This window comes from Artemia sp. Qi Xiang Cuo, chromosome 13, assembly GCF_049724085.1.
Source record: "Artemia sp. Qi Xiang Cuo chromosome 13, ASM4972408v1, whole genome shotgun sequence".
Lineage (NCBI taxonomy): Eukaryota > Metazoa > Arthropoda > Branchiopoda > Anostraca > Artemiidae > Artemia > Artemia sp. Qi Xiang Cuo.
The window spans coordinates 58,652,597-58,679,608 of NC_142806.1; the positions used below are offsets into that span (position 1 = coordinate 58,652,597).

General features: G+C 36.2%; 2 protein-coding genes across 4 annotated transcripts in view; one reads left to right on the top strand and one right to left on the bottom strand.

The window, feature by feature from the left end:
• LOC148945476 (cardioacceleratory peptide receptor-like) overlaps positions 1–27,012 on the bottom strand; it is a 593,562-nt gene that overhangs the window by 190,664 nt on the left and 375,886 nt on the right. The gene's annotated exons all lie outside the window — the stretch shown is intronic.
• The window catches only part of Nf-YC (nuclear factor Y-box C), a 149,716-nt gene continuing 132,041 nt past the window's right edge, over positions 9,338–27,012 (top strand). Inside the window, exon 1 of the mRNA XM_089099450.1 lies at positions 9,338–9,471. Coding sequence (XP_088955576.1) covers positions 9,370–9,471 — 102 coding nt within the window. The 5' untranslated portion in view covers positions 9,338–9,369. The remainder of the gene's footprint in view (positions 9,472–27,012) is intronic.

A 27,012-nucleotide genomic window follows, 5' to 3' on the forward strand; every position in this document is an offset into this window, starting at 1 on the left:
TCTTTAATAATCTAGTCAAAGGAGCTATTAAATCATGATAATTAAGATAAAAGCATTTATAATAGTCGAAAAGTCCTAATTGAGATCTTAATTCAGAAATATTTTCTGGCCTTACTAATTTTTCAATAGCATATAATTTTTATAATTGAGGTTTAATTTTGTCACGTGACACTATGAAACATAATACCTGAATAGATTATTAAAAAAGTAGTTACTTAGTCTCTGACAATTTGTTCTTATAATTCTTAAAGATAGCACATAATACCTTGATATTAAGTAAGTTATATGAAATGTTAGAAGCTTTTTTTTTAACGAATTTGTCATCAAAAAAATTTAATATTTCGGACATATAACCTTCTGAAAATAATTTATAAGTGAATCTAGTGAAAGCTTTTGCCCCAAATAGACTTCGCTGTGGTATTCTTGTGTAGCGGTGGCTGCGGACAGTTAAAGGTGATAAAAACGAGAGTAATTTTTGGTACCTTTCATCAATGGAAATTTGAAAAAAAAAACACTGCGCATGTCAAATTTACTATAGAACATTCCTTTCGACAAATTTTGTAAAATGTCAGAAGTTCGAGGAATTAGGAAGGCTGTCTTTCATTTTATTATTAACTGTACTAATTTTACTGTATTAATTAGAGATCGAGTATTTTCTCTGTTAAGAGCCTCATTTTTACTGACAGAATGTTTCCTTATAAGGAAAAGAGGTGAAGGGAAAGGAGATGTCCTTTCTTCTACTATGCCGGATTTCAGCATAGCTTATACATGTTCCTCTAGCACTAAAGCCATTTAATGAGGATTCTAAACTGCTTAGGTATTTTAAACTATGGTTCAAGTTGTACATCAAGGCTTCCAAACCGTTAAATCATTTATACATTGGTCATACGTTTCTTTAGAAAAGCAATTGTCACTATTTAAGAGCAATTGAACTAGCTCTCGCAAAACAATTATTTTTGGTACGTTTAAAGGTTAAACGTAGAAAGAAATTCTTCATATTCTGGTTTCGGAACAATAATTAAACTATCGCCATCAATAATTTAGATATTTTCTGTAGTAACTAGCTTACAATCTACACTTTTTAAATGCTCTAGGGTAAACTGGTGTATCAGAAATCACTAATACACCTCTATATGCTAATCCATCATTAAACCTACTTAATCCTTAGCCTTGGTCGCAAATTCTAACTTCCTTTCACGAAAGTGAAAGGGACTGTCTAGTGCTTCCATATTGTTGAATCCTAGGATTACGACGAAAGGCAATTGTCAACTACCAAAAATCCCCGAAAAGACGAACTGTATTTTTTTACAATAGATCATTTTAAAATATTTTTGTATTATCTGCGCAATTTTTTTTTTTTGCGAATGAATCTTTTGATATTCTCATGTAATTTTTATTCAAAGACCTATTATTTAAATAAATAAATACCTGAAAGGAGGCATGCATTCCCCGTAACATTTTTATCTAAAGAAGAGTAGCTCTCAAATTCTGCTAATACGCATAAAAAAAATCCTGCGACCGGCTCATTATTTTCATGCCTAACTTGCATAATATGTTAAATGTTTTCGGTCCGTGAAATTTATCAAGAAAAGCAGAGCACAGGGATGAGTTTAGCCCTGAAAAATGTGTATCGGGTACATATTTTTTTATATACAAGCTATACAGTTCATCAGACATTAAAGCAACGTACATCCTGATCATAACTGATTCTTCTAATCCCATTAATCTACAAACTCTCTGAAGATATTTAACCCAACTAGACATTTGTTGCGGTTTAATGAACTTTTTTTTTATAATGGACAATGGATAATACTATAAGCTATATGTTGGAATACTGGAGCTGGCGTAGCTCCTGTATTAACATTAGAAGCTTGCCCAAGGGCTGAGGCTTCCGGCCTATCACTTTCCCGAGGTAGGGACATTACTTAAGGAGAAATTAATTATAGCTTACCAAACTTAACCAACCAACTAATCCTGTTTGAGTGAACTGGAACTGAGAAAAGGCAACTATCTATTCTCATACTCCACCAACCAACAATTCCTTTATGAGGGTACCAAGTTGAGCAATATCCAATTATTATTTGACTGTTTCAATTTTATTATTGCGGTTAGTCTTGTTTTTATAGATCTAAAAAAAAGCATAAGCGTACAGGCAAGCAGTGAAGGCGAAGAAAAATTAAAGGGATTCAATTAATTATGTTAAATTAATTATTAAAAAAAATTAGAAAAAAGATTTATAATCAAGATTCTGCTCTCTCAAAATTAAGCGTAGCGTTAAAAAAAATAAAGAGACGCTTTTAATGCAATAGAATCGCATCGCGTTTTCGCTGCCACCATTTTGTAAGGGGGGGGTCTTCTCATGGTGATGACTTCTCATGGTCCATGCCCAAACTCAGCCATGAGATCCGAGTACCCCTAATTAAGCCTCAAAAGAAGAAACGAACCAAGCGAGAGAGATATCTTGAGAAAATCCTGATCATCATAATAAAATATTCAAGACAACACAGGTATAAGAAAGACTAAGATTTTATTATTGAAGAAGAGAACTTTTTTGCTATTTCATTTCATAGCTATTTCATATTTATTTCATTAAAAATTAAAATTCAATAATTATTATTCACAATCAAAGATCAATTCTTGTTCATATAATTGCTAGAAGTAAAATTTATTATTATTAAAGGATAGCAAGCATTATAACTAATATATTAAGACTAATATGTTCCTGCTTAAAAGAATCTAATAATAATATTAAAGAATGGGATATATACCCATTTACTAGGATTTTAACATAATAAAATTAAGAAAGAGCAAGGAACACATTAGACTTACATTCTACATGCATACGAAAAGCTTGAGCAAAGCCATAAACCCAACTGACTTCTCTCGTCAGTGTCACGCTATATCAAAAGATATGTTCCCCTTATTTGTCAAACAAACGTAGCTAACTTCAATCCTTCTAAGAAAGGGTTTCTATTGCAAAATAAGGAAATTGTGTACAGGGAAAGGATTACAAAGATAAGTTCATTGGGTTCAACAAACCCTGAAAAGGCATTGGCTTAAGCCGGATTCATAGCAACTTGATATTAATTCTAAAATTAGAAGGATATTTCTTACAGTGCCTCGATTTGATTTCATCTTCACTTCAGGTCCAGGTGCCACTGTTTTCCTGATTGGAAGATATTTCTTACTCAAGTGTCTTCTGTCGGCCTGCTACTACGCCATTGATTTACTGATTTTCACCATGAAAAAATGCGGCTGTTAAGAGGTGTCATATTATCTGGGAGAAATTTTTTTTTATAATTTTCTGTTTTTGTAAAATATATTAGATTGATTTTTGTATTTATTGATGCTTGAGAAAGAAGAAAGGGATACTGAATCATGAGAACTAGATATTAGAATGTAGCCCTAGGAAACTGAACAACGCTATTGATGGAAATCCAATAAGAGAACGGAAAATCCAGCAAACAAGATGGGAGTATAAAAAGCATCTTAAAATCCAACATGTGGTCTTGTAAACAAACTGAATATTCAGTTCGGGTATGGAAATTCAACATTTTTGTTTCTCAATAAACTGGAAATTTAAAAATGATCTTGGAGAGCCGAAATAGTGTCCAATCCTCAATTTCAAAAAAAAGCAATTGAACTCACAATTTTGTTGTTGTTCAGCAATACAAACAATTTTGGTCAATCTCAAACGATTTTTTTTTTACAGTGTGGGGCTGTTGGGTAAACAGAACTTTAAAAAGTGATGTTTAATGGCACTAATTTTTAAGGCATATCCCGGGAAGGCAGATTTTAAACTTATTACTTATATCCACGTGCTTTTTATCAATTTTACCATCCAAAAGTGCCATATAGCACTAAAAACGGCACTTTTGGTACCACTTCTTAAGTGGAAGAGTTTGGAAGCATGAAACTGTACCATTGCAATAATTATAGTCCAAAACCCTTAAATGGAGGCTTATAAGATCCCCTTACATATACTCCCCATCCAGACCCTCTTAGTAAATTTCATAAATCAAAAGTAGAAGATTATTGCGAAAACAAATTAACTAAAACTAAAAACTTTTCAACTAAACATCTACCAAAAATTAAGCTTGATTGATCAACAGTTTTGAATTGAATGCGATGAAGCATGTGTGCTAGTTCTAACGGCGGTAATTGAGGGGAAGGGACGTCCTTGCCCCCTTAGCTTTTGCTCTTGCTTTGATTTTGAAATCACCTTTTCTTGGTAATTTCTTTGGAAAAGGCACTTGTTTCATTTAAAAAAGTTGGGAAACAACCGAAAGTGCACTTTGTGGGAATGTGCTATCAAGTCAAATTTATAAAAAAAAACGATTAAGTATAAATATAAGCTTTTAAATGAGCCCTTAAACATCTTTCATTTGTTAGAGTAGCCTTCTAGTTTCTGCTAGTCAGTAGGTTATTTATAAAGCCCTGTTTTCATTATGGCTTTTCCAGGCGAAGTCGGCCGAGTAAAAACAGCTTTTTGCTCATCGAAAAATAAACGTTCCTGAAAAACGTATATTGTTTTGTGAAGTATGGATAATGAAGTTTATGTTATAGACTAAAACTTGTTTTCGCTTTCAAGGTTGTTTGAAGTATTTTTAAGGCTGTCTTATCTCCCCTATATCCGTGATTATTACAAATTATATTAAAAATAAATTTTCAACTGAAACTAAGAAGTGACATTAAAACTTAAAACGAGCATACATTATTCCATATACATAAAAACGATCATGCCAGTGTTTTTTCTGCATTAAATTTTAATCATAAACGAACAAAGATTAATTTTTTAAAAACAAAGTTTTTCCGAGGGAAGTAAAGAGTGAAGTTGAAACTTAAAACGGACAAAAATTATTACTTCACAGCCTATTTAATATATAATAATATAACTATTATAAATAAACCAACTAATTACGTTTCCCTATGCTTTTATGATTATAGAAAACTAGCGCTTTAGGCCTACTGAAAACACAAAATTCATGTATACAAAACAGGATTATTGATTTAAGAGTCAAAAGTGAGTATGTAGCCCGACAACACTAAACAAATCTATAAGGCTTTTTATAGTGTTACACCAGTTGTAACATTAGTAACTTTCAGTATACAATTAAAATTACCTTAGTAACGTAAGCATAAAATAAATATTTTTGAATAACCGCAAAGTAATTGAACAGCATACAGAGATATTGGATTGATTTATCAAGCAGCATTTTCCTCTCACCAGCTATAATAACAATAGTGGGTAATATACAGTCTTAAATTGTAAGAAATATAATTTTGTATCACTTGAAATGAAGATCAAATAAGACATTATATGAACTCTGGAAATCCGATTCCATCCCTCCATATTAGAGCGAATTTCAATCCATTATAAACATTTTAAATCTAGAATATAGACCTGACACTATTAAGATTGTGTGACCTTAAACTTGCGCATAAATTTATCAGAGCCTCTCCTTTTCAGAACCAAAATGAAATCCAGACATCGGACTGAGCCGTTTTGCAGAAGTAGTACCATATTAAATGTAAAAAAATAAGGCAATCCTAAAATGGATTGTTACTTTATTTTAAAAGGGATTGATCCTAAAAGGGATTGATAATATTTTGATTCTATAAATAGTGACCTTAATTGGTTTGCTTCTACTATACCAAAACTCCTATATTATTTTGTGTTTTCAGTAAAGCGCTAGTTTTGTATAATCATAAAAGCACAGGGAAACATAATTAGTTGGTTTATTTGTAATAGTTTTATTGGTATGTGTTATATAGGTTGTGAAGTAATAATTTTTGTCCGTTTTAAGTTTCAACTTCGCTCTTTACTTCCCTCGGAAAAACTTTGTTTTTTTTTAAATTAATTTTGGTAAGAATAGTTCAAAGATCATGTAATAAAAACTCCAGTGTGGACACAACCTCCCAGGGCCCGGGTAAAGGTGTTGTAAGTTATGCCCTGGGGGCATATATGGTTCTTTTGGAAGAGATGCTCGTATAAACTTCAAAGAGGCTCATTTGATCGGAAATTGAAAGTTCTAGTTTATTTTTTAAGAGTCAAAAGAGATCGGAGGGCAACTAGCCCCCCCCCTCCACGCCCTTTTCCCCAAACCCACCCAATAAGAACTTCGAGATAGCCATTTTTTAAATAGTTCAGAGATCATATAACGAAAACTTTGGTGTTGACACAACCCCCCAGTGCCCGAGGGCAGGCGTTGTAAGTTATGCTCTGGGGCAATATATGGCTCTTATGGAAAGGTTGCTCGTATAAAATTCAGAGAGGGCTTATTTTATTGGAAATAGAAAGTTCTAGTTCAGTTTTTGAGAGTCAAAAGATATTTGAGGGCAAATAGCCCTCCTTCACCCCCACCCCTTTTTCCCCAAATGCATAAGAAATTTTTTTTTTGATAGCCATTGTGTTAAAAATAGTTCAAAAGTCAGATAACAAAAACTCAGGTATCGACAAACCCCCCATGACCCGGGGGCAGGCGTTGTAAGCTATGCCCTGGGGGCATATACGGTTCATATCAAAGGGATGCTCGTATAAACTTCAGAGAGGGCTCTAAGTTTATACGAATTCGTATAAAGTCGGATAGTAAAAGTCCAGGGTCGACACAACCCCCCAGGGCCCGGAGACAGGGGTTGTAAGTTATGCCCTGGGGGCATATATGGTTCTTATAGAGGTGATGCTCGTATCAACTTCAGAGAGGGCTCAGTTGATTGAAAATGGAAAGTTCTAGTATATTTTTAAAGAGTCAAAAGAGATCGAAGGGCAATTAGCCCCCCTCCCACGCCTTTTTTCCCCAAACCCATCCGATAAAAATTTTGAAATAGCCATTTTGTTAAAAATAGTTCAAACATCAGACAATAAAAACTCCAAGGTTGGCACAAACCCGTTTTTTTACTTTGAAATTGTTTCTGTGATACTAGTTTCATACTTTGATGAATATTTGATTTTGAAACAAAAAGTTTGAATTTGAAATAAGGACTTTTTAAAAACTTTAAACTTTTTGCAATCAAAAACGAACAAGAAATAATTAAAAAAAAACTTCCCCAAAAAGAAATTTTTCAAAGAAAAGCAAAGGCCATTTTAAACTTCAGATCAGCAGATACAAATACCTGTTAAAATTCAAACTCAAAATGACCAGAAATGACTATTAAAGAATAAATGAAACCCAAAGCAGACACAAATTAAATAAACATTCATAGCAAAAAATACATACAATAGGTAATAATATAAATGAATAAATAAATCTTAAACCGAGTAATGCTTAAACTTAATATGCAAATCAAGCTTAAAACGAAAAAAAATATTTTGCTATTGAAGCATAAATGAAACTTAAAACGAACAGAAACTAAATAAACAATCAATGCAAAAAACATACAATAGATACTAATGTAAATGAACAAATAAATCTCAAAATGAGTGAAACTTAAATTGAATATGCAATTCAAGCTTGAAACGAACAAAAATCACTGCAAACAAAAATTTGGGTATCACCTCTTTCTCTCACTGTAAAAGTCTAAAACCAACTGCGTAGTTGGAGCTTTACTGAAAACTATATGTGTCTTGAACAGTCTTGGAAAGTATAAACAAAATCAAATTGAATATTTGATACATAATGATATTAATTGTTGAAAGATCCCTCAATTCATATTACCAGATTACCAGACTCCCCTTCCATCCTAATCTATTCAAAGCCTCCCTCTTTACACCCTCACAGTAAGTTCTCATTTCCTCTAAATCTTGCTTTAGGACATCCTTTCACCCAAATCATGGACGCTCTGCTTTCCGTTTAGCTATTTAACCCTTGGAAGGCTATTTGACTTTATTTCTGCTCATTCTAGGCTTAATGGAGCTCTTTACTTTCCTTTAAAAAGCTTCTTATGTGGAAAATTTTTTTAAATTAATTATTAGTAAAGACGGTGGTGGGAGCAGTGAAGATGTTAAAAGTAGGATAGCCAAAGCTCAGGGTGTTTTTTCACAGTTGAACGAAGTTTGGAAGAATAGGAAGATACGTCTGCGAACCAAGATTAAAATAGTGGAAGCTATAGTGATGACTGTGGTCAAATATGGTTTTGAAGCATTAGCGCTCCGAAAAACGGACGAAGATTTGCTAGATATTTTCCAGAGAAATTGCGTCCGGATTGTTTTGGGTACGGGACATACCGTATTTCAAACAGTAGGGTATGCAAAAGTGTGGTTCAATCCCACTTTCTAGAGCTATAATGACAGAAAAGTTAAGATGGCAAGGGTACGCAGGGCGGATGGAGGATGACAGATTGCCGAAGATTGTTCTTTTCGGCCAACCGTCTAGGGCCACAAATCACCATCAATAAATAAATGAAACTCAAAACAAACAGAAATTACAAAAAAATAATCGAGGGAAACTCAAAACAAGCAAAAATTAACATGAGTAGGGCTGACAACCCCCATGCCTTCTCAAGACCAGAACATAATTTGCGTTTTCCTGAAAAAAAAAAAAATACCGTACATTGTCAGTTTAAAATACATATACTGATGTTTATACCTTGAAGTCTTAATAATTTGTTATTTATTAAAGTAGAAAAACTTGAAAACATATTGTATGTATTTGTTTTCAGTAAAGTGCAAATTATTTTTCGGTTTTGAGAAGGAATGGCGGTTGTCAGCCCTACTCATGAAAACCCCCATGCCATACATGTTTATGCTCTATATTTACTTTTGTGCAATGAAAACGGTCAGGCAGAGGTCTTACGTGAATGTCTATATGTATATATATATATATATATATATATATATATATATATATATATATATATATATATATATATATATATATATATATATATATATATATATATATATATATATATATATATATATATATATATATGAGTATAGGACTTTTACTTACTGTTATTGTATTTATACCGTGCTATAACATGTTCAGACGCATAGGGAAACTGATCGGTAAGAGCTGATCAGCACACTTAATATGTATTTATGCGCGCTTTCTGTTGCCAAAATTTTGGTGAAAAACTTCAGAACCTGTCGTTAGAAATAAGAATTGTTCGCTTTATATAGAGCATTATTCTATCGTAGGAAAACTGGTGGTTCTGAAAAGGAACCACCAAATTTTGAACATTTGCATGCTTAACAATTGACATGCTTTCCTTTTTTTAAAATGCTTGCTCATTTTGGCTCGATGATAGATGAAAACCTGATCGACACCATAGGGAAACTATAACAAAATTCCTACCCTCTAAACCCAGCATTTGAGTGGGCTATTGGAAGGCCATGGTATCTATTCTATTTAAAAATAGATGGCGACTTAACCCTGACCTAGGTCTGTTCGTGTAGAAAATAGCTGAAGCTTAACTATTTTGAACAAAATGTCAAATTCCCCAGAACCTATTAACATTAATGATGAAACTCAAAAAGAAGTATCTGCTTTTTGGGTTAAAGTAAATACTGATATGCAAAATGTTACTTCCGTAAGATTTTTTTTCTTTCTCTGATATTTCAATATTAGCCCAATGAAAAATAAAAATTGATATTTTGATAAATTTTTACTAAATCAGATTATTGACTTACGAATAAAGTAAACATACCAATCGATGCCTTTTTTTATGCTCTTTCCAAATATAATAATCATTTTTTCGGAAATAAGTTTTACCCCCCACCCCTATTTATACCAATTCAGGGTATATATTTGCACATTAGGGGGGTGAGGGTAAATTTTATTTCTGATGTAAATAAGAGGTAAGATTAAACTTTCCCTCACCCCCTAATGTGTAAATATATACCCTGAATTGGTATATATAGGGGTGGGGGCTAAAATTCATTTCCGACAAAACTGATTAGCCTATTATATTCATAAAGAGCTTAAAAAAAGGCATTGAGTGGTATATTCACTTTATTTGTAAGCCAATAATATGATTTGGTAAAAATTTACCAATTAATTTGTAATTTGCTTACTTAGCTTTAAAGGTGAGCATACCTCTGGATGTGTCTTTTAACACATTTTGCCAAGCTTCTATGTTAGCTCTCTTCTGATTTCTGAGTCTTGGAAATTTGCCTACTTGGGAATTGGCATATCTATACCTAGGCTATTGGAATTAGGACAAAACCACATTTACTTTAATTTTCAGTTATCACTTTCTTTTCCTCTGGTTTTAGTTCTGAAAAATGCAATTCTTGTTATTTCAGTAGAATTTTAAGCCATGTGAATGTTTTTTTTTCTCTAAATCAAGTAAAAAAACTTTTTTCACAAAATAAGATTTTCAAAGAAAAGTAAAGAACTCCATTAAACAAAAAATGAGCAAAAATAAAATCAAATAATCTACTAAGCATGAAACTACTGCAAATCAGCATTGATAAATAGATAAAACCCAAAATGAACAGAAATTAGCATAAATAACCAGGTCAAACTCAAAATGAGCAGAAATTAACATAAGTTCAGCTCAAAACCCCTATGCCTTCCCAAGGCCAGAACATAATTTGCACTTACTGAAAAATATAGATGTTTTTACTTTTATAACTTTAATAAATGAAATCATATTATTATTTTGATTGCTAAATATCAGTATATATATATTAAACTGACAATGCACTTTCATTTGTATTTTTTTCAGTAAAGTGAAAATTTTTTTCTGGCCTTGGGAAGGCATTGGGGTTTTGAGCCCAACTTATGTTAATTTCTGCTCATTTTGAGTTTGACTTGGTTATTTATTGTAATTTCTGTTTGTTTTGGGTTTCATTTATTTATCAATGCTGATTTGCGGTAGTTTCATGCTTAGTAGATTATTTGATTTTATTTTTGCTCATTTTTTGTTTAATTACTTTTCTTTACTTTTCTTTGGAGTTCTTTACTTTTCTTTGAAAAACTTATTTTGTGGAAATTTTTTTTTAAATTAATTTCTGTTTGTTTATAATTACATAGTCTTTTCAGGGAAAAAGAAAATAATACTTTAAATCTTTTTGTTTCTTTTAAGAATTTATAGTTTGGCCTGCCATTTGTATGCTGGAGAAAAATTTTCAGCAATTTTTAACAAAATACATCCTTTTAAAAATCTGGACACAAATATTAGTGTTTAATTTAGTTTCATACTTCCTCTAGTTGACCTGAAATGGAAAACTTAATACCATTCACAAAAATAATCTGTTTACTTTTTTTGATAGCTTGGATACACTTATGCTATTTTGATTTGGTTAAGTTTTAAGAGCAGAAGTAGCCCCAAAAGTTTGAACATAATACCTTCAGTTGTTCTTGGGATACTGCTGAGATGCCTTATTGGGAAATAGCATTAACACAGTGCATTTTGATTTAATCTTGAGGTAACATTTAGTTTTTAAACATAATGGGGAAATGAGAGGGAGGGCATGGGAGGGAGATTAGTTGCCCTTCAATCACTTTTGACTATTAAACATATGGCCTTAGCCTTTTCTATTTTCAATCAAATGAGCCCTTTTTGAAGTTCTGATGACACCTCTTTTGAAACAAAGTGCCCTTGTCTAAATAACAAAAACAAAAAAAAAATAATACATTGTACCCACACCAATCTTTACTATAAAAATGTCAAGCCTTCTATTAAAAAGGGCACTAGGCCTTTCAATTTCCAATCAAATAAGCCCTTTTTGAAATGACAAAGCATGCTATAAACACCTTATATGCCCCCAGGGCATAAATTATAGCCCTTATCCAAAGGGCAGTTAGGGTGGTTGTCATCCTCTAAGACCTAATTTCCAGAACTTTCAACTGTGTTCAACAAAATGGCTATTTTAAAATTTTGATTGGATGTGTTTGGGGAAATGGTGGGTGTGAGAGGGGTGTTAGTTGCTCTCCAATCACTTTAAAACTATTAAAAATGGCACTAGCCCTTTTAATTTCCAATCAAATGAGCCCTTTTCAAGTTTCTATGACAACACTTTCAATAAAAACCTTATATGCCCCCATGCCATAACTTACAACCCTTGCCCTGAGGGCTGGGGGGGGGGGCGTGTCATACTCAAATACCTAATTTCCAGAACTTTCTACTATGTTTAACAAAATGGCTATCTGAAAGTGTTGATTGGGTATGCTTGGAGAAATGGTGGGCATGAGAGGGGGGTTAGTTACCCTTCCATCACTTTCAACTATTAAAAAGGGCACTAGCCCTCTCAATTCCAATTGAATGAGCCCCTTTTGAAGTTTTACAACAACTCTATCAAAAAAAACCTTATATGCCCCCAGGGCATAACTTACAACCTTTTCCCTGGGGGGTTTGTCATCCTTAATTACATAATTTCCAGAACTTTTGACTACGTTGAACAAAATGGCTATCTCTAAACTTTGATTGACTGTTGTTGGGGAAATGGTGGGTGTGAGAGGGGGGCTGATTAGTCTCCACTCACTTTTGACTATTAAAAAGGGCAATTTCAATTTCCAATCAAATGAGCCCTTTTTGAAATTTCTACAACAACTTTCTATATAAAGCTTATATGCCCCCAGGGCATAACTTACAACCCTTGCCCTGAGGGCTTTGAGGGGGTTATTATCCTAAAAAACATAATTTCCAGAACTTTCAACTATGTTGAACAAAATGGATATCTCAAAACTTTGATTGGATGTGTTTGGGAAAATGTTGGGTTTGAGAGGGGTGTTAGTTGCGCCCCAGTATTTTCAGCTATTAAAAAATGCACTACCCCATTCAATTAAAAGAGCCCTTTTGAATTCTCTACAACAACACTTTCAATAAAAACCTTATATGCCCCCAGGGCACAACTTACAACCCTTGCCCTGAGGGCTGTGGGGGGGGGGGAGGGGTGTTTCGTCTTTATAGAACTATTTTCTTAAACATTCAAACACATTTAACAAAATAGCTATCTAAAAAATTGATTGGATGTGTTTGGGGAAAAGATGGGCATGAGAGGGGGGTTAGTTGCCCTCAAATCACTTTCGACTATTAAAAAGAGCACTAGCAATTTTAATTTCCAATCAAATGAGCCCTTTTTCAAGTTTCTACAACAAAGATTTCAATAAAAATCTATATGCCCCCAGGGCATAACTTGTAACACTTGCCCTGAAAAAGGTGGGGGGAGTGTCCTGATCAAAGGTATAATTCCCTGAACAGGCTCATTTGATTGGAAATTAAAAGTTCTAGTTCAATTTTAAAGAGTCAAAAGATATCAGAGGGCAACTAGCCCCCCCCCTCAAACCCATCCAATAAACCCATCTCAAACCCCTCTATGCCCTATTTCCTCAAACCCATCCAATAAGAACTTTGGGATAGCCATTTTTTAAAATAGTTCAAAGATCATATAATGAAAACTCAGGGAATCAATACAATCCCCCATAGCCTGGAGGCAGGTTTTGTAGGCTTAAGTAATGCTCTGGGGGTATATATAGTTCTTATGGAAGGGATGCTTGTATAAACTTCAGAAAGGGCTCATATGATTGGAAATTGAAAGTTCTCATTCACTTTTTAAGAGTCAAAAGAGATCAGAGGGCAACCAGCCCCTCTCCCCTTTCCAAACCATATTTTCCTCAAACCCATCTGATAAGAATTTTGTGAGAGCCATTTTTTTAAAATGGTTCAAGGATCATATAACAAAAACTCCAGGGTCAACACAATCCTTCAGGGCCTGGGATAGGCGTTGTAAGTTATGCCTGGGGACATATACAGCTGTTGTGGAAGGGATGCTCGTATAAACTTCAGAGAGAGCTCATTTGATTGGAAATTGAAAGTTCAAGTTCAGTTTTTAAGAATCAAAAGAGGTCAGAGGGCAACTAGCCCCCCAAGCCCCCTTTCCCCCAAATGCATCCGATAAAAAATTTGAGTTACCTATTTTGTTAAAATAGTTCACAGGTCAGATAAAAAAAAAACTCTTTTGTCAACACAACCACAAAGGGCCCAGGGCAGGCATTGTAAGTTATGCCCTGGGGCCATATATGGCACTTATGGAACAGATGCTTGTATAAACTTCGGAGAGGGCTTATTTGAATTGAAAGTTCTAGTTCAATTTTTAAGAGTCAAAAGACATAAGAGGGCCCCTATAACCCCTCCTACGCTCTTTTCCCCCAAATCCATCCGATACAAATTTTGAAATAGTCATTTTGTAAAATAGTTCAAAGGTCAGATAACAAAAACTCCAGTGTCAACACAACCCCCTGGGCCTGGGGGACAGGCATTGCAAGTTATGTCCTGGGGACGTATATGGTTGTTAAGAAAGGGATGCCCATATAAACTTCAGAGAGGGCTCATTTGAATGGAAATTAAAAGTTTCTAGTTCATTTTCTCAGAGTAAAAAAAGATTGGAGGGCAACTAGCCTCTCTCACCCTCCACACCTTTGGGTTTATCGGATGGATAAACCCATCCAATAGAAATTTGAGGAGACCATTTTGTTGAAAATAGTTCAAACATCAGATATTAAAACTCCAGAGTTGACACAAGCCCCTTGGGCCCAGGGACAGGCATTGTATGTTATACTCTGGAGGTATATATGGCTCTTATGGAAGGTATGCTTGTATAAACTTCAGAGAGGGCTCATTTGATTGAAAATAGAAAGTTCTAGTTCACTTTTAAAGAGTCAAAAGAGACCCAAGGGCAATGAGCCCCCCTCCCGCCCTTTCTTCCCCAAACCCATCCAATAAAAATTTTGAGATAACCATTTTGTTAAAAATAGTTCAAACATCAGATAATAAAAACTCCAAGGTTGACACAAACCTATTTTTTCACTTTGATATTGTTACTTTGATACCAGGTTTGATACTTTGATGAATATTTTTTTTTTTTTAAAAGTTTGATTTTGAAATAAGGGATTTTTAAAACTTGGAACTTTTTGCAATCAAAAACAAACAAAAATTAGTTTAAAAAAAATTTCCGAAAAATAAGTTTTTCGAAGAAAAGTATAGGCCATTTAAACTTAAGCTCAGTAGATACAAATACCTATTAAAATTCAAACTCAAAACGACCAGAAATTACTATTAAAGAATAAATGAAGCCCAAAACAAACAGAAATTGAATAAACAATCATAGCAAAAACATACAACAAGTAATAATATAAATGAATAAATAGATCTTAAAGCGAGTAATGCTTAGATTGAATATGAAAATCAAGTTTTAAACGAAAAAAAATATTTTGCTATTCAAGCATAAATGAAACTTAAAACAAACAGGAATTAAATAAACAATCAATCTCCAAAGTGTGTACGAGTATACCTGCCGTAAGAACCATATATGCCCCTGGAGCAATACTTACAACACCTGCCCTGGGCCCTGGAGGGTTGCGTCAACACAGGAGTTTTTCTTATCTGGCCTTTGAAATATTTTTAACAAAATGGCCATACATAAAGGAGTTTTTGTTATATGATCTTTGAACTATTTTTAACAAAATGACTACTTAAATTTTTTTATCAGATGTTTTTGGGGAAACAGGGCTTGAGGGAGGGGGGGGGGCTAGATGCACTCCTATCACTTTTGACTTAAAAATGGCACCAGAACTCGATTTCCAATCAAATGAGCCCCCTTTGAAATTTATACGGCGACCCCTTCTATTTAAAGTGCGTCTGGGAAAAAAAATAAATGGAGTGTGGGGGGGGGGACTAGCTGCCCCCCGATCGCTTTTGACTCTTAAAAAGCGAACTAAAACTTCCAATTTTCAATCAAATGAGCCCTCTATGAAGTTTATGCAAGCATTCCTTCCATAACAACCATATATGCCCCCAGGGCATAACTTACAAGGTAACTTACAAGGCCTACCCCCATTCCTTGGGGGCTGTGTCGACACCGGAGCTTTTGCTATCTGAACTTTGAACTATTTTCAACAAAATTTCTATCTAAAAATTTTTTTCGGATACATTTAGGGCGTGGAGGGGGGCTAGTTGCCCTATCATCTCTTTTGACTCTTAAAATGTGAACAAGAACTTTCAATTTCCAATCAAATGAGCCCTCTCCGAAGTTTATACAAGCATCCCATCCATAAGAACTATCTATGCCCCCAGAGCATTACTTAGAACTCCTGGCTCCCGGCCCTGGGGGGTTGCGTAGATACATGAGTTTTTCTTATCTGACCTTCGAACTATTTTCAATGAAATGGCTATTTTAAAAATTATATTGGATGGGCTTGGGGAAACAAGGGTTTAGAAGGGGGCTAGTTGCCCTCGGATATCTTTTGACTCCTGAAAAGTGAGAAGGCCTTCTCAAGTCTATATGAGGTGATCAGTGGTGTGCCACATAGTACAGCACTGGCCCCTACTTTGTAAGTGACATGATAAAAGACTTATTTGACTTGACTTAGGTCTCCTGCCGAGTGCTACTCGGCATAGAGAGTGATGTCTGCCTCCTCCATCCACTTTGGTCTATTACATGTGTTTGCGCTTCACTCAGTCTTATATTTGCCATTGCTAGGAACTTGGATACGCTGTCGGATCATCGCTTCTTTAGTCGGCAGCGAGGTCGCTTCCAACCAGCTTTGACAGGGTCAAAGTCAAATATCATCTTTGCAGATAAGCGCGGGGGCATTTGAAGTAGATGTCCGAACCACCGTAAGATACGCTCGGCTGCGTGGGTAGAAAACCAGAACTGCTTGGTGACATGCAGCAGCTTCTCGTTACTCGCGAAGTCGACCCACCATAGACCTTCTATCCTTCTCAGACTCTTTAACCGGAATCTATTGATTAGGGCTGTAGCTGGTGCTTGCCAAGTCTCAGTTTCATAAAGCATCACAGAACTGATGAGGGCGTTTGAAAGTTTGCAGTTTGTTTAAATGACTGATATTCAGTTTTCGCCAAAGGTGACAGTTCAACCTGCCCATGGCAGAAGACGCCTCGAATATCCTTGCTTGCAGCTTGGGGAGAAGGGAGCCATCTGAAGAAGTCGAGGATACCAGGTAGGTAAACCTTTGGACAACTTCTGTGCTAGTTATTCTGTTTAGACTAACTGGATAAATGACAGCTGGAGAAGACGGGTCTATGGCCATAATTTTTGTTTTCTTCCAGTTTATCTGCTGTCCCAAAATTGCGGCCTCTTCTCGTAAGATTTGTGGCGCTTTTAACAATTGATCCATGCAGTCCACTTGGATGGCCAGGTCATCAACAAAATCAGCATCTGAGATGACGCGATCTCCAAACTTGAGTTTAAAGTTGAGATGTGAAGTCGTCTTTGTCATAACGTGGTCTATGATGACATTGAAGAGCTCTGGGGCCACTGCACATCCTTAACGCAGCCCTGTTGTGATTTGGAAGAATGGGCTGCGCTGGCCATTGACTTGAACACAGCTCTCTGTGCCATGATGTAAAGCTTTGAAAAATCTGCAGTATTTCTCGGGGAGGCCAGTCCATGCTAAAATCTTCCAAAGTGCCTCTCGGTCCACTGAGTTGAACGCAGCACGGAAGTCAACGAAGGCAAAAAAGCCTTCTGGCGGAACTCCGTGACTTTTTGTATTATATGTCTAATCGTGAAAATCTGCTCGATGGTGGAACGGTCCGACATAAAAGCAGCTTGTTCAGGTTGCCAATTCCCACGAACTATATTCCGACAACAATCCAGCAGGACCATTGAGAAAAGTTTTCCTGGGACTGACAGCAGAGTTTTTCCACGGCAGTTTGAACAGTCGTTTCTTCTTCTTCTTCTATTTCACAGCAGGCGGGCTTTTCAGTTGATACTATTTAGCCCTTTTCCTTTTGCTTTACTCTGTGGGCTACAAAGCTACTGGCTTGGTTGTCTCTTATTTATTAGATATCCTCAGATATCTTTCAGTAGATCTTTTGACTCAAGGAGTTCAAATATAAGATGATAGATATCGATTTCTGTGCTCTGTGTGCAGGTATAGTTGGCTAGGCTCTTGGCTGATAGTGAGATTTTGTGGTGTTTGAAGCACTTTAACAGTTTACAATGCAAGGTATGCTGTGCAGACATCAGCATATTACATTCAAATAGGCAGTGGTCAATTGTTTCATTATTCCTAATACAATACCTGCAAAGAGGGGACAGGGGAACTGAACCACTTTGGAAACTGATACGAGAATACAAGAAAATTTAGTCCATTTGTTCCAGAACAAATTCTATGATAAATTTTAGAAAAATAATTATTGGGAAAGGGGGAAATGGTAGCATTGTTCTTATGAAAAAAAACATTTGATAGTCTCTATCGGTAAATATATGTAATGGGGATTGGTCCCCCACTTGGCTGGTAAATTTATAACATTTTTTGCTATTTCGTCAACCTGATGATTAACGCATATGCCGGAGTGGCTAGGAACATACTGAAGATAATTTCTTATGCCAGTTGAAGAAAGATTATCAATAATACTAAGACAATGATAAGTGTCAATATCCAGCTTATACTGAGGAGCTGAAGACCACAACTCAAGGCTTGATAAAGAGTCAGAATAAACTATAATATTATTTGAATTAGCAATCAAGGGTTTATTTTCCATAAGGTGTTCTAATGCCATGATTATGGCATTTAACTCTGCTGACATTATAGATACATTATTATACAATCTCTCACCCATTGCAATTTTCAGGTGAGGAAGGAAAGCACCACTTGCTACCTTCTCATTCATTTTGGACCCATCAACAAAAATCTGGAAATGGTTTTTATAAGTAATTTTATTTAGGTTCAGCGAATTTCTTCTGGACAAAAGCACTGGGGGTTAAATCTTTAGTCCACTTTGAGAAATCAGCATTTATTTTGGGGATTGACCAATTCCATGGAGGAGATTGGGGGAAAGTAGGTGCAATAGACTTTGCGGGTACAGGGAACTTCTTCTGAATATTGGCATACTCATCTGCAATGCCTCTATACATGGCTGGATTTCTTAACCAATTATGTAGGGTGTGTGAGCTATTTGATTCAATTTTTGTAAGATGTTTTATCAAGAGAAAGCTACATTTCTCTCTCATTGTTGTTAATCTACTTTCCATAAGCTGAAACTTGGTGCTTGAGGTTTTCTAAGACCAAATATGAGACGTATTATATCGTTTAGCATTGTTTCATTTTTTTGCATCTGGGTCCTTGCACATGCACTATAGACGATGAGCCCATAGTCAATATGGGGTCTTATATGTGACTTATAAAACTGGAGTAAGGTTTTCTCCTTACAACCCCAGGGTGTGGAAAGAAGTCTTTTTAGTATACTTGTTTTTCTATAGCATTTTTTTATTGTGTTTGAAATTAAGTTTTTGGCCAAGCATGAGACCTAGGTAATGAATATGATTATCTTCTGGAATAGTTGTTCCAATTAGAGTTAGTCTTGCATTAACATGATTTCGCTTTCAGTGAAATTGGATTATTTTTGACTTGGTAGGTGCAATGGGTAAATCTGAATGTTGAGAGAATTTTTCAAATTGGAAAAGTGACTTTTGCAGCTTTGACTCTGCAATCTCAAAGGTGTTGCCAGATGACCATAGTACCAGATTATCAGCATAATGTAGATTCGTGTGGGGGAGGTTCATGTCCCAGAGATACAGCGCAAAGAGGAGGCAGCTGAGGACTGCTCCCTGAGGAAGGCCTTTGGTTATTGTCTTTTGGGGTGAAGAGGCTGAACCTACACAAACAATGAAACTTCGCAATTATATGAAAGATTTTATAAAAGATAGCCTATTAGCTTGGGGGGTAGTCCAAGGTTTGCAAGTTTATTAAAAAGGATTTGGTGGTTCACATTGTCATATGCCCCTTCAAAATCTAGGAAAGCTGCAACTAGGACATTATTTTTTTAGAATGATTAATTTATTAGATTTCTTAACGATATGAAGGCATCTGTTGCGGAGTGGTGTTTCCTGAATTCAGTTTGGGTTTTAGGGATCATATTATTTTTTTCAACAAATCAAAGGAGTTGATAATAGATAGTTTTTTCCTTTATCTTCCCAATCACGGAAGTAATCATTATGGGCCTATAAGACTCAGGGTTATTTTTGGGTTTATTTTTCTTTAGGATTGGTAGGAGGGACGAACATTTCCAGATATTGGGGAACATAGATGAAGCCCAAGCATGATTATAACAATTGAAGTTCCTGTTTGTATGAAGGGGTGAGATTCTTTATCAATGTAGGGTGTATATTGTCATAGCTGCCACTAGTCTTGGTTCTACTATGATGTATTGTATAATTCATCTCATGGATTCAAAACGGGTTGCTTATATACTTGGATCCTGGGCGAGGCTGGTATTTTGATTTCATAGGAAATGCGGGCATTTTGCTGCAATTATTTGATGTTACCCTATTAACAAAAAGAGTTGCAAATAGCTTAGCTTTTCCCTTATCATTGTCATAATGGATATTATTATGTATAAGCTCATACAGGAGTGGGTTGGGGGAAGTCTTTCCCACAGATGTGGCTTATGACTTTATGTATAATTGGCTCCTGTGTTTCTCTGGAGAGATTATTTGCGAAATTATTCCTATAGTTATATTTAGTGTCTATTATGGTCCTTTTTAGATTTAATTCTGCTTGTATTTTTTTTACATATGTAACAGGTATTGTTTTTTTTAAGAATGTTCTCCTAGCTGTCTTTTTTGTTCTCCATTTATTTTGGAACTCATCTGTCCACCATGCTTTGGGAATATGTTTAAGGGAAGGTTTTCCTGGGTGTTGTCCTGGGGATAGCATGATTAGCTGTATTTATTAGTAAAGATGCCAAAACTTCAGCACCTGTGTCAGCTGTTGCGTTTGAAATGCATGAATTTTGGGTGAAACTTGTAATTTCATCATTTAGCTTATTTTGGAACTTATTTTGCAGCCGATTTGCTTTAGTGTTGATATATTTGGAGGTATGTGATAGGGTTTCAGCAGGTTCGTTTAGGGAGCAAACTATGGCAAAGTGGTCAGTACATAGACTATCAATTTTATTTATATAAATTTTATTCAAAATATTTGAAGACACAATTTGTAGGTCAAATGTAGAGAAACTGCCACTTTTGGGGTTGAAATATGTATTCAGGTTTGGAGGGGTAGCAACAGCTAATTCAGTATTATTTGAAGTCATACTCTCAATGAACTTATCAGCTTTATTTGCTGGTTTATTCCCCCACAAAAGGCTGTGGGCATTAAAGTCTCCACAAATAATGATATTTTTCAACATATTAGAATTATTTATATATATGAAGAAATCCATGGCATCTGTAGTTTGGCCGTTAGGGTTATAAAAGCTTATTATGTAAGTTTTTGTATTATTCAGCCAAACAATGATACAAATTGCATCAACATCATTTACAGAATCTGGAAAGTTGATGCCACAGAATTATATATTATTTTTAACTATTAAAGCTACTCCACCTCCTTTTCTCTCTGATGACCTATCCTTTTTCAGGATAGTATATCCCAGAGACTTAATTTGTTAGCTTTGGGTTAAATAAGTTTCCTGGAGGCAAGCAATATTTATGGAATTATTATTCATAAAAGATATCACTTCATTTAACTTATTTTCTGTGAGTGATCTTACGTTCCACTGGAGTATTGATATGTGTTGTGTTGTTGATTTATTTTTCATATGACTGTGTATCAATATTCAGCTTTGTTAATAGTAAAGCAGGATCTTTTTTTGCTTGAATGAGCATATGATCAGGGATGTAGATTTTTGCCAATTCTGCAATAATTTTTGTTTTCTGTAGTTGATGTATATTCATGGCCTGAACTGCATTACATTTTAGAATGAATAAGCATATATTTGGGGATTGCATGTTTAGTTGTGCATCCTGTTTGTCAGTTATGGGATTAATTTCTGGTAGTGTTTCTGGTTTGTTTCTTCTTGGGCGGGGGGGGGCAGGCTGACCTCATCTCACTGGACAAGGAGGCTCGTTGACTTGGTGATTCTTTCTGATGGGGATGTGAGCTAGGGGGCTTAGATGATGGTAATTTGTAAGGGGTACTTGATGCATTGGGAGTGTTTAACTTGGGAGTTTTGGTTGGTTTCATTATTGGCTTTATTTGGTATGGTTGGGCAGCATTTGCTTCCATAGCTGCAAAGGGGTATGGAATGGCCTTCTCTGTTGCTATTTGGAGTGTTAGTGCTCTTTTCTTATATGCAGGGCATAGTGATTTATTGGTAGATTTATGTGGGCCTTTACAATTGATACATGTAGGCTGAGTGTTGTTGCAAGTTGTCAACTCTTTACGATGGGATGCTTTACAATTACTACATGCTAGGAGAATTTAATTGCATTTGTTTGTTGTGTGTCCCAGTTTGAGACACTTCTGACACTGGATAGGTTTTGGCTTGTATTCCTTGTGTGGTTTGATTTGCCCAAATAGGAATAACTTTTTTGGGATATTGATTTTTCCCTTCAGTGTAAATAAGAAAGATCTACTTGTTTTTAGGCCATTAGAGTTAGGTTTACCAAGTTGGGTAACATCTTCAACAGGGATTGTGTTGCCAGTCCTATCTGAGAGCCCTTCTTTTAACACCTGAATGGGTATTTCTGGGGGAACATTATATAATAACACTATTTTTGTTGGGGATTGTTGTGGGTTCCATTTAGAAGAATTAATCGGGATATTTAGAAGAGATTTTAGATTAATCATTGTATCTACTGCTTGCTGATCTGGGACTGCTATCAGCGAAGATCCATCACGGTGAATGTTAAGAGAAAACATTGATTATAACAATTGAAAATTGCAACTCATTGCAATAATCCTTTTTATTTCAAAGGGGGTATTAGGAGAAATTTTGAGGTAAATTCCTAAGTTTTGGGAGGGAGAATCTTGGGCAGGGGGAGGGGAAATACTTTTGATTGGGGAGATTTTTTTCCTTTTTTTGGAGCTTCTAGAAAGGACCTCTTGAAACAAATTATCATCATTTATAGTTACATTAGCCCCTACACTGATCATTGTCCTATTCTCAGAATTAGAGCTATCATGTGAGCTTTGTGATAGTGAGCTTGACCAGCGAGGATGGGGATCAATTTCATTAGTATTTGGGGTGGGATCTGGGGGGACTTTTTTTTTGGGGGGGGGTTCTATGCATTGCCTATTGGAATAAGCTTTAATCTAAACAAGAAAGGATATTACTATGATAACAGACCGTCTGCACTCTAATGTGGGGAAAAAAACTTCACCATCCACAAAAGAAACACCATAGTATGGCCCTGAGGAGGATTTTGAGCACGATTGGTTCGGTACAACTACTGATAAATCGAGATAATAATTCACAAGAAATTTATTTGTAAATTTCTTAGAGTTTTGCTGTTGCAAACACTCTAGACCGTTTCTAGAGCCTTTCCTTTTCCATAAGGGGATGATGACACCTTTCTGCCAATCTTCAGGAATTATATCGATTTGCCAAATTGTGGAGAACAGAGTGTGGTGAAACAGGAGCATTGTAGGACCAGCGTATTTCAGCAGTTTAGAGCATAAGCTACAGAGTTCGGTCCTGGTGAATAAGACTGTTTCGCACTCCATTAAGTCTCCGATAAGTCACCATGTCCTCCAGGAGTCGTGCCCTTGTATTTGCTCTATAACCTCCAGTGTTTCATTTTTTAGCCAAGATTTCTTCGGAAAACCTCTCTTGCCAAGCACCAATTGTGCTGCTTCGCTTGTCTGCGATTTAAAATACTTCCAGGTATCTTCACTGCTGCTAAGTGTGCCAAGGAGCTCGAAGCGATTCGATATCTCAATACTATACTTCAGGCGAGTATTTGGCTCCTGGAGTTTTCCAATATCTGCAGTAACTGTCTTTCTTTCTGATCGTTGTGCTTAAAGGCAGAGATAAACTACAGCACAACCAAGCCTGTGGTTGGGGTTCCCGAGCTCAGCTGATCTGTAAGCTCTGCAGTTCTCCAGCGATGATCTCCAGCGTTTAGACATAATGATGTAGTCGATCATCTTCTTTGTCCAACCGTCATTACTATACCACGTGTACTGTTGGATGGTTTTGCATTGAAAGTAAGTGTTTGCGATGACTAGGTCATGGGATCAGCATAGTTCAAGTAGGCGAAGGCCATTGTTGTTAAGTCGGTCGGGAGAAACAGGGCCAATTGTGCCATGCCAAACGCCCGTATCATCATGCGCTGTTGCGTGGTCAGAGCAGAGTAGAACTCTTCCTGGATGGTGTCGTCAGAATCGTTGGTCATAGCATACGACAATAGTCATTTTACTATGTTTGTGTCCAAAGCGGGCCTTCATTAGTCTGTCTGATGCGGCTTCATGTAAGAGAAATGCCTTTCTTGCAAGACTATTTAGTGCAAGGCCAACGCCATTCCTTTTCGTGCTCCCTCCGGACCGGAGCAACGAGTGATTTTTGTCTATTTTCTCTTCTCCGCTTCCGATAAGACGGGTTTCTGTGAGACCAGCAATCGCCACTTTATTCTTATGGAGCTCTATGGAGAGTAGGTTCTTTGATGTGGGTGCATTGAGAGACAAAACATTCCAGGTGGCTATCTGAAACCCCCTTTGGTCCAGGAGATTTAGTCTGTCAGTCTTTCTGACGTCGTCAGCATGTTCTTTGACACGCGATGGTCGAAATCTTAAAATGAAGTTCCGATCCGATGCTATTTTGTCACTTTTTGTAGCAATTTATTTCAGGTGGAGGGTTGCTGGCCCAACAGACCCTAGGCCTGGAATCTGATTAGAGCCAGGTTAAACCTAGATACTAAGATTCCTGGGGTGGGCTCCACCCGGCACAAGAGGTTGCGGCCACCCTGATCGGAGTGTTTAGTTAGGGGAAACCCCATATCCAGAGGCGCGTGGTCAGCAGACGAGTCTACATCATTCCGGACGAACTCCATCACCTCCAATAAAAAAACATGATAAAAGGAACAAATTTGTATGACTATATGCTGATGATTCAAAATTTCTGCACCTGCTAATAGGTATAGTATACAATCAGACCTCTCCAAAATTTAAGGATGTACTGCAGACTGGCTGCCAGCATTTAACATATCGAAATGCAGTGTCTTTCATACTGGCAACCATACCCCAGCCCATACACAATGTTTGACTCCAAGTCAGACTACAACTTACTGCTGAAAACCAGCTCAGATGAAAGAGACTTAGGAGTTGATTTTGATGACCAGTTAAAATTCCATGAGTACATGCAGTGTGTGGTATCAAAGGCTAATTCTAGCCTTGCTCAACTTAAATATACTACTTCAAGTTGTTCTCAGAAAGTCTTCATAAGGCTCTATAAAGTGATTGTGAGGCCTGTTTTGGACTTTGGTACTTTTCTTACCTTTCCCTCATACAAGTATGATAAAAAATTGACTAAGGGTGTACAGAGATGTGCAACCAAGTGTTTGGTACACTTGACTTTGGTACTTTTCTTACCTTTCCCTCATACAAGTATGATAAAAAATTGACCGAGGGTGTACAGAGATGTGCAACCAAGTGTATTACTGGTCTGCAACACCAGCCATTAGGTAAAATGCTGGAAAAATTGAAAACGCCAACTCTAGTATTCTGACACCACCACAGCAACATGATGCTGACCCACAAATATCTTAGCCAACCTGGTAATAGTCTTTTAAACCAAATATTTTAACCTGGCAAACAAGAAGACATTCAGAAAAGCTATATAAACAAACTGTGAATACAGTGGACCCTCAGTAATCTGGTAGAGGCTCTAAACCTCCAGTCTAGGGTTTTCAACGATTTGTCAATTTTTGGTTTCCTACCTTTATCAACTCTGTAAATGGCACCGAAAAATGCCACATTTTAGCCTTTATTCTGAGTGATGAGAAAAGTTAAAATTTGTATTTTAGCTCTCCAAGCAGGAATGATAATAATTTAAGCTGGATAGGAAAATTGTATCTTTAGAAATGCTTTAGAAATGTTTAGAAAATTTATCTTGCTAATAAGTTTTTCACTTGGTTACTCGATATAAGCGTAAATAATAAACATAAAAACATTGCTGTCATCTTTTGTCTTCAAAAGTCTTTTAACTTTATATAGGTCTTAGTAATTCAGAGAGAAAATTAAATTACCTAGGTTTTCAAAGAAAAACTTGTCTTAGATGTCAAAGAACAGTGATCTTTACGGGAACTAGAAATCACAGACTGGGTTTCTGTGGGATAGTGTTTTTATTAATTTAATTTTTTATTAGAATATGTTTCTAACAGGGCTGTATCCAGGATCTTTTTCGAGGAGTGTTTTACATAATGATTTTCGGGGGGGGGGGGGTTTACAAAAAAACGCCCTTTACCTTATCGAGCACCCTTTAAGACTAGTATGAGCCTTTTCCTAGGAATCGGAGACAAATTTTTATCTGGCGGAAGTTTCAGTCGAATGGATAGCCCTGCATACATATCCCTAAGTGTACGAATTATATCCGGGTTCAGTCCACGCCTACCAGCTTTAAGAAACATTGCAAAGTGAATGAGTGAGTCAAATGCGCGTCTTACGTCGTGGCCAGCAAGAACTAGACTTTCTCCTGCAGAATTGACATAAATAAGAGCGTTTGCTAATACAATGAGAGCGTCAGCACAGCCAGTTTCTCGTTTGAAGCCGAATTGGTTTGTGAGTGTATAGTACGTTACTTCAAGTTCGTCCCTAGAGAGAAGTTTTAAAAGTTTACAAAGAGAGCTTTAAACGGTGAATGGCCGAAAGGAGGGGCACTAGGGTATTGATTTTCCATTTCTAGGGATTGAACTAAGCTCACCGATAGAGAATGTTGAGAGCACAGCGCATTGAATGAATAGCATCTACGTTAGTAGTTTGAGGTGTTTGGTTAAAAGAGGGTTTCCGTTTTTTAGGTGCATAGCTCCCACACAATCAAAGCCGCTGGAAAGCTTCCACTTTAATTTTTGGGTTGCCTTTTCTATTGCTCGAGTTGTCAAGGTGTGATGTGTTTTTGGCGAAGAAGCTACGAAAGCATCTAATTCTTTATCATACTGATCCTGAAGATGGGGACCAGGAAACGAAAACTCCGATTCAAAGTGAACATCCCATTCATCGTCAGGAATATTAGAGGGATGAACGGAGGGGGCGTGGTTTCGTGACTGGGAAACAAATTTGAAGAGTAGTGCACGGTCATGTCTGGTTCTAGCAGAATTCCCATCGGCAAGTATCTTCCGATGAAAAGCAAGAGCCTTCGAAAATTGTTTTTTAGTTCTGAGGTGTA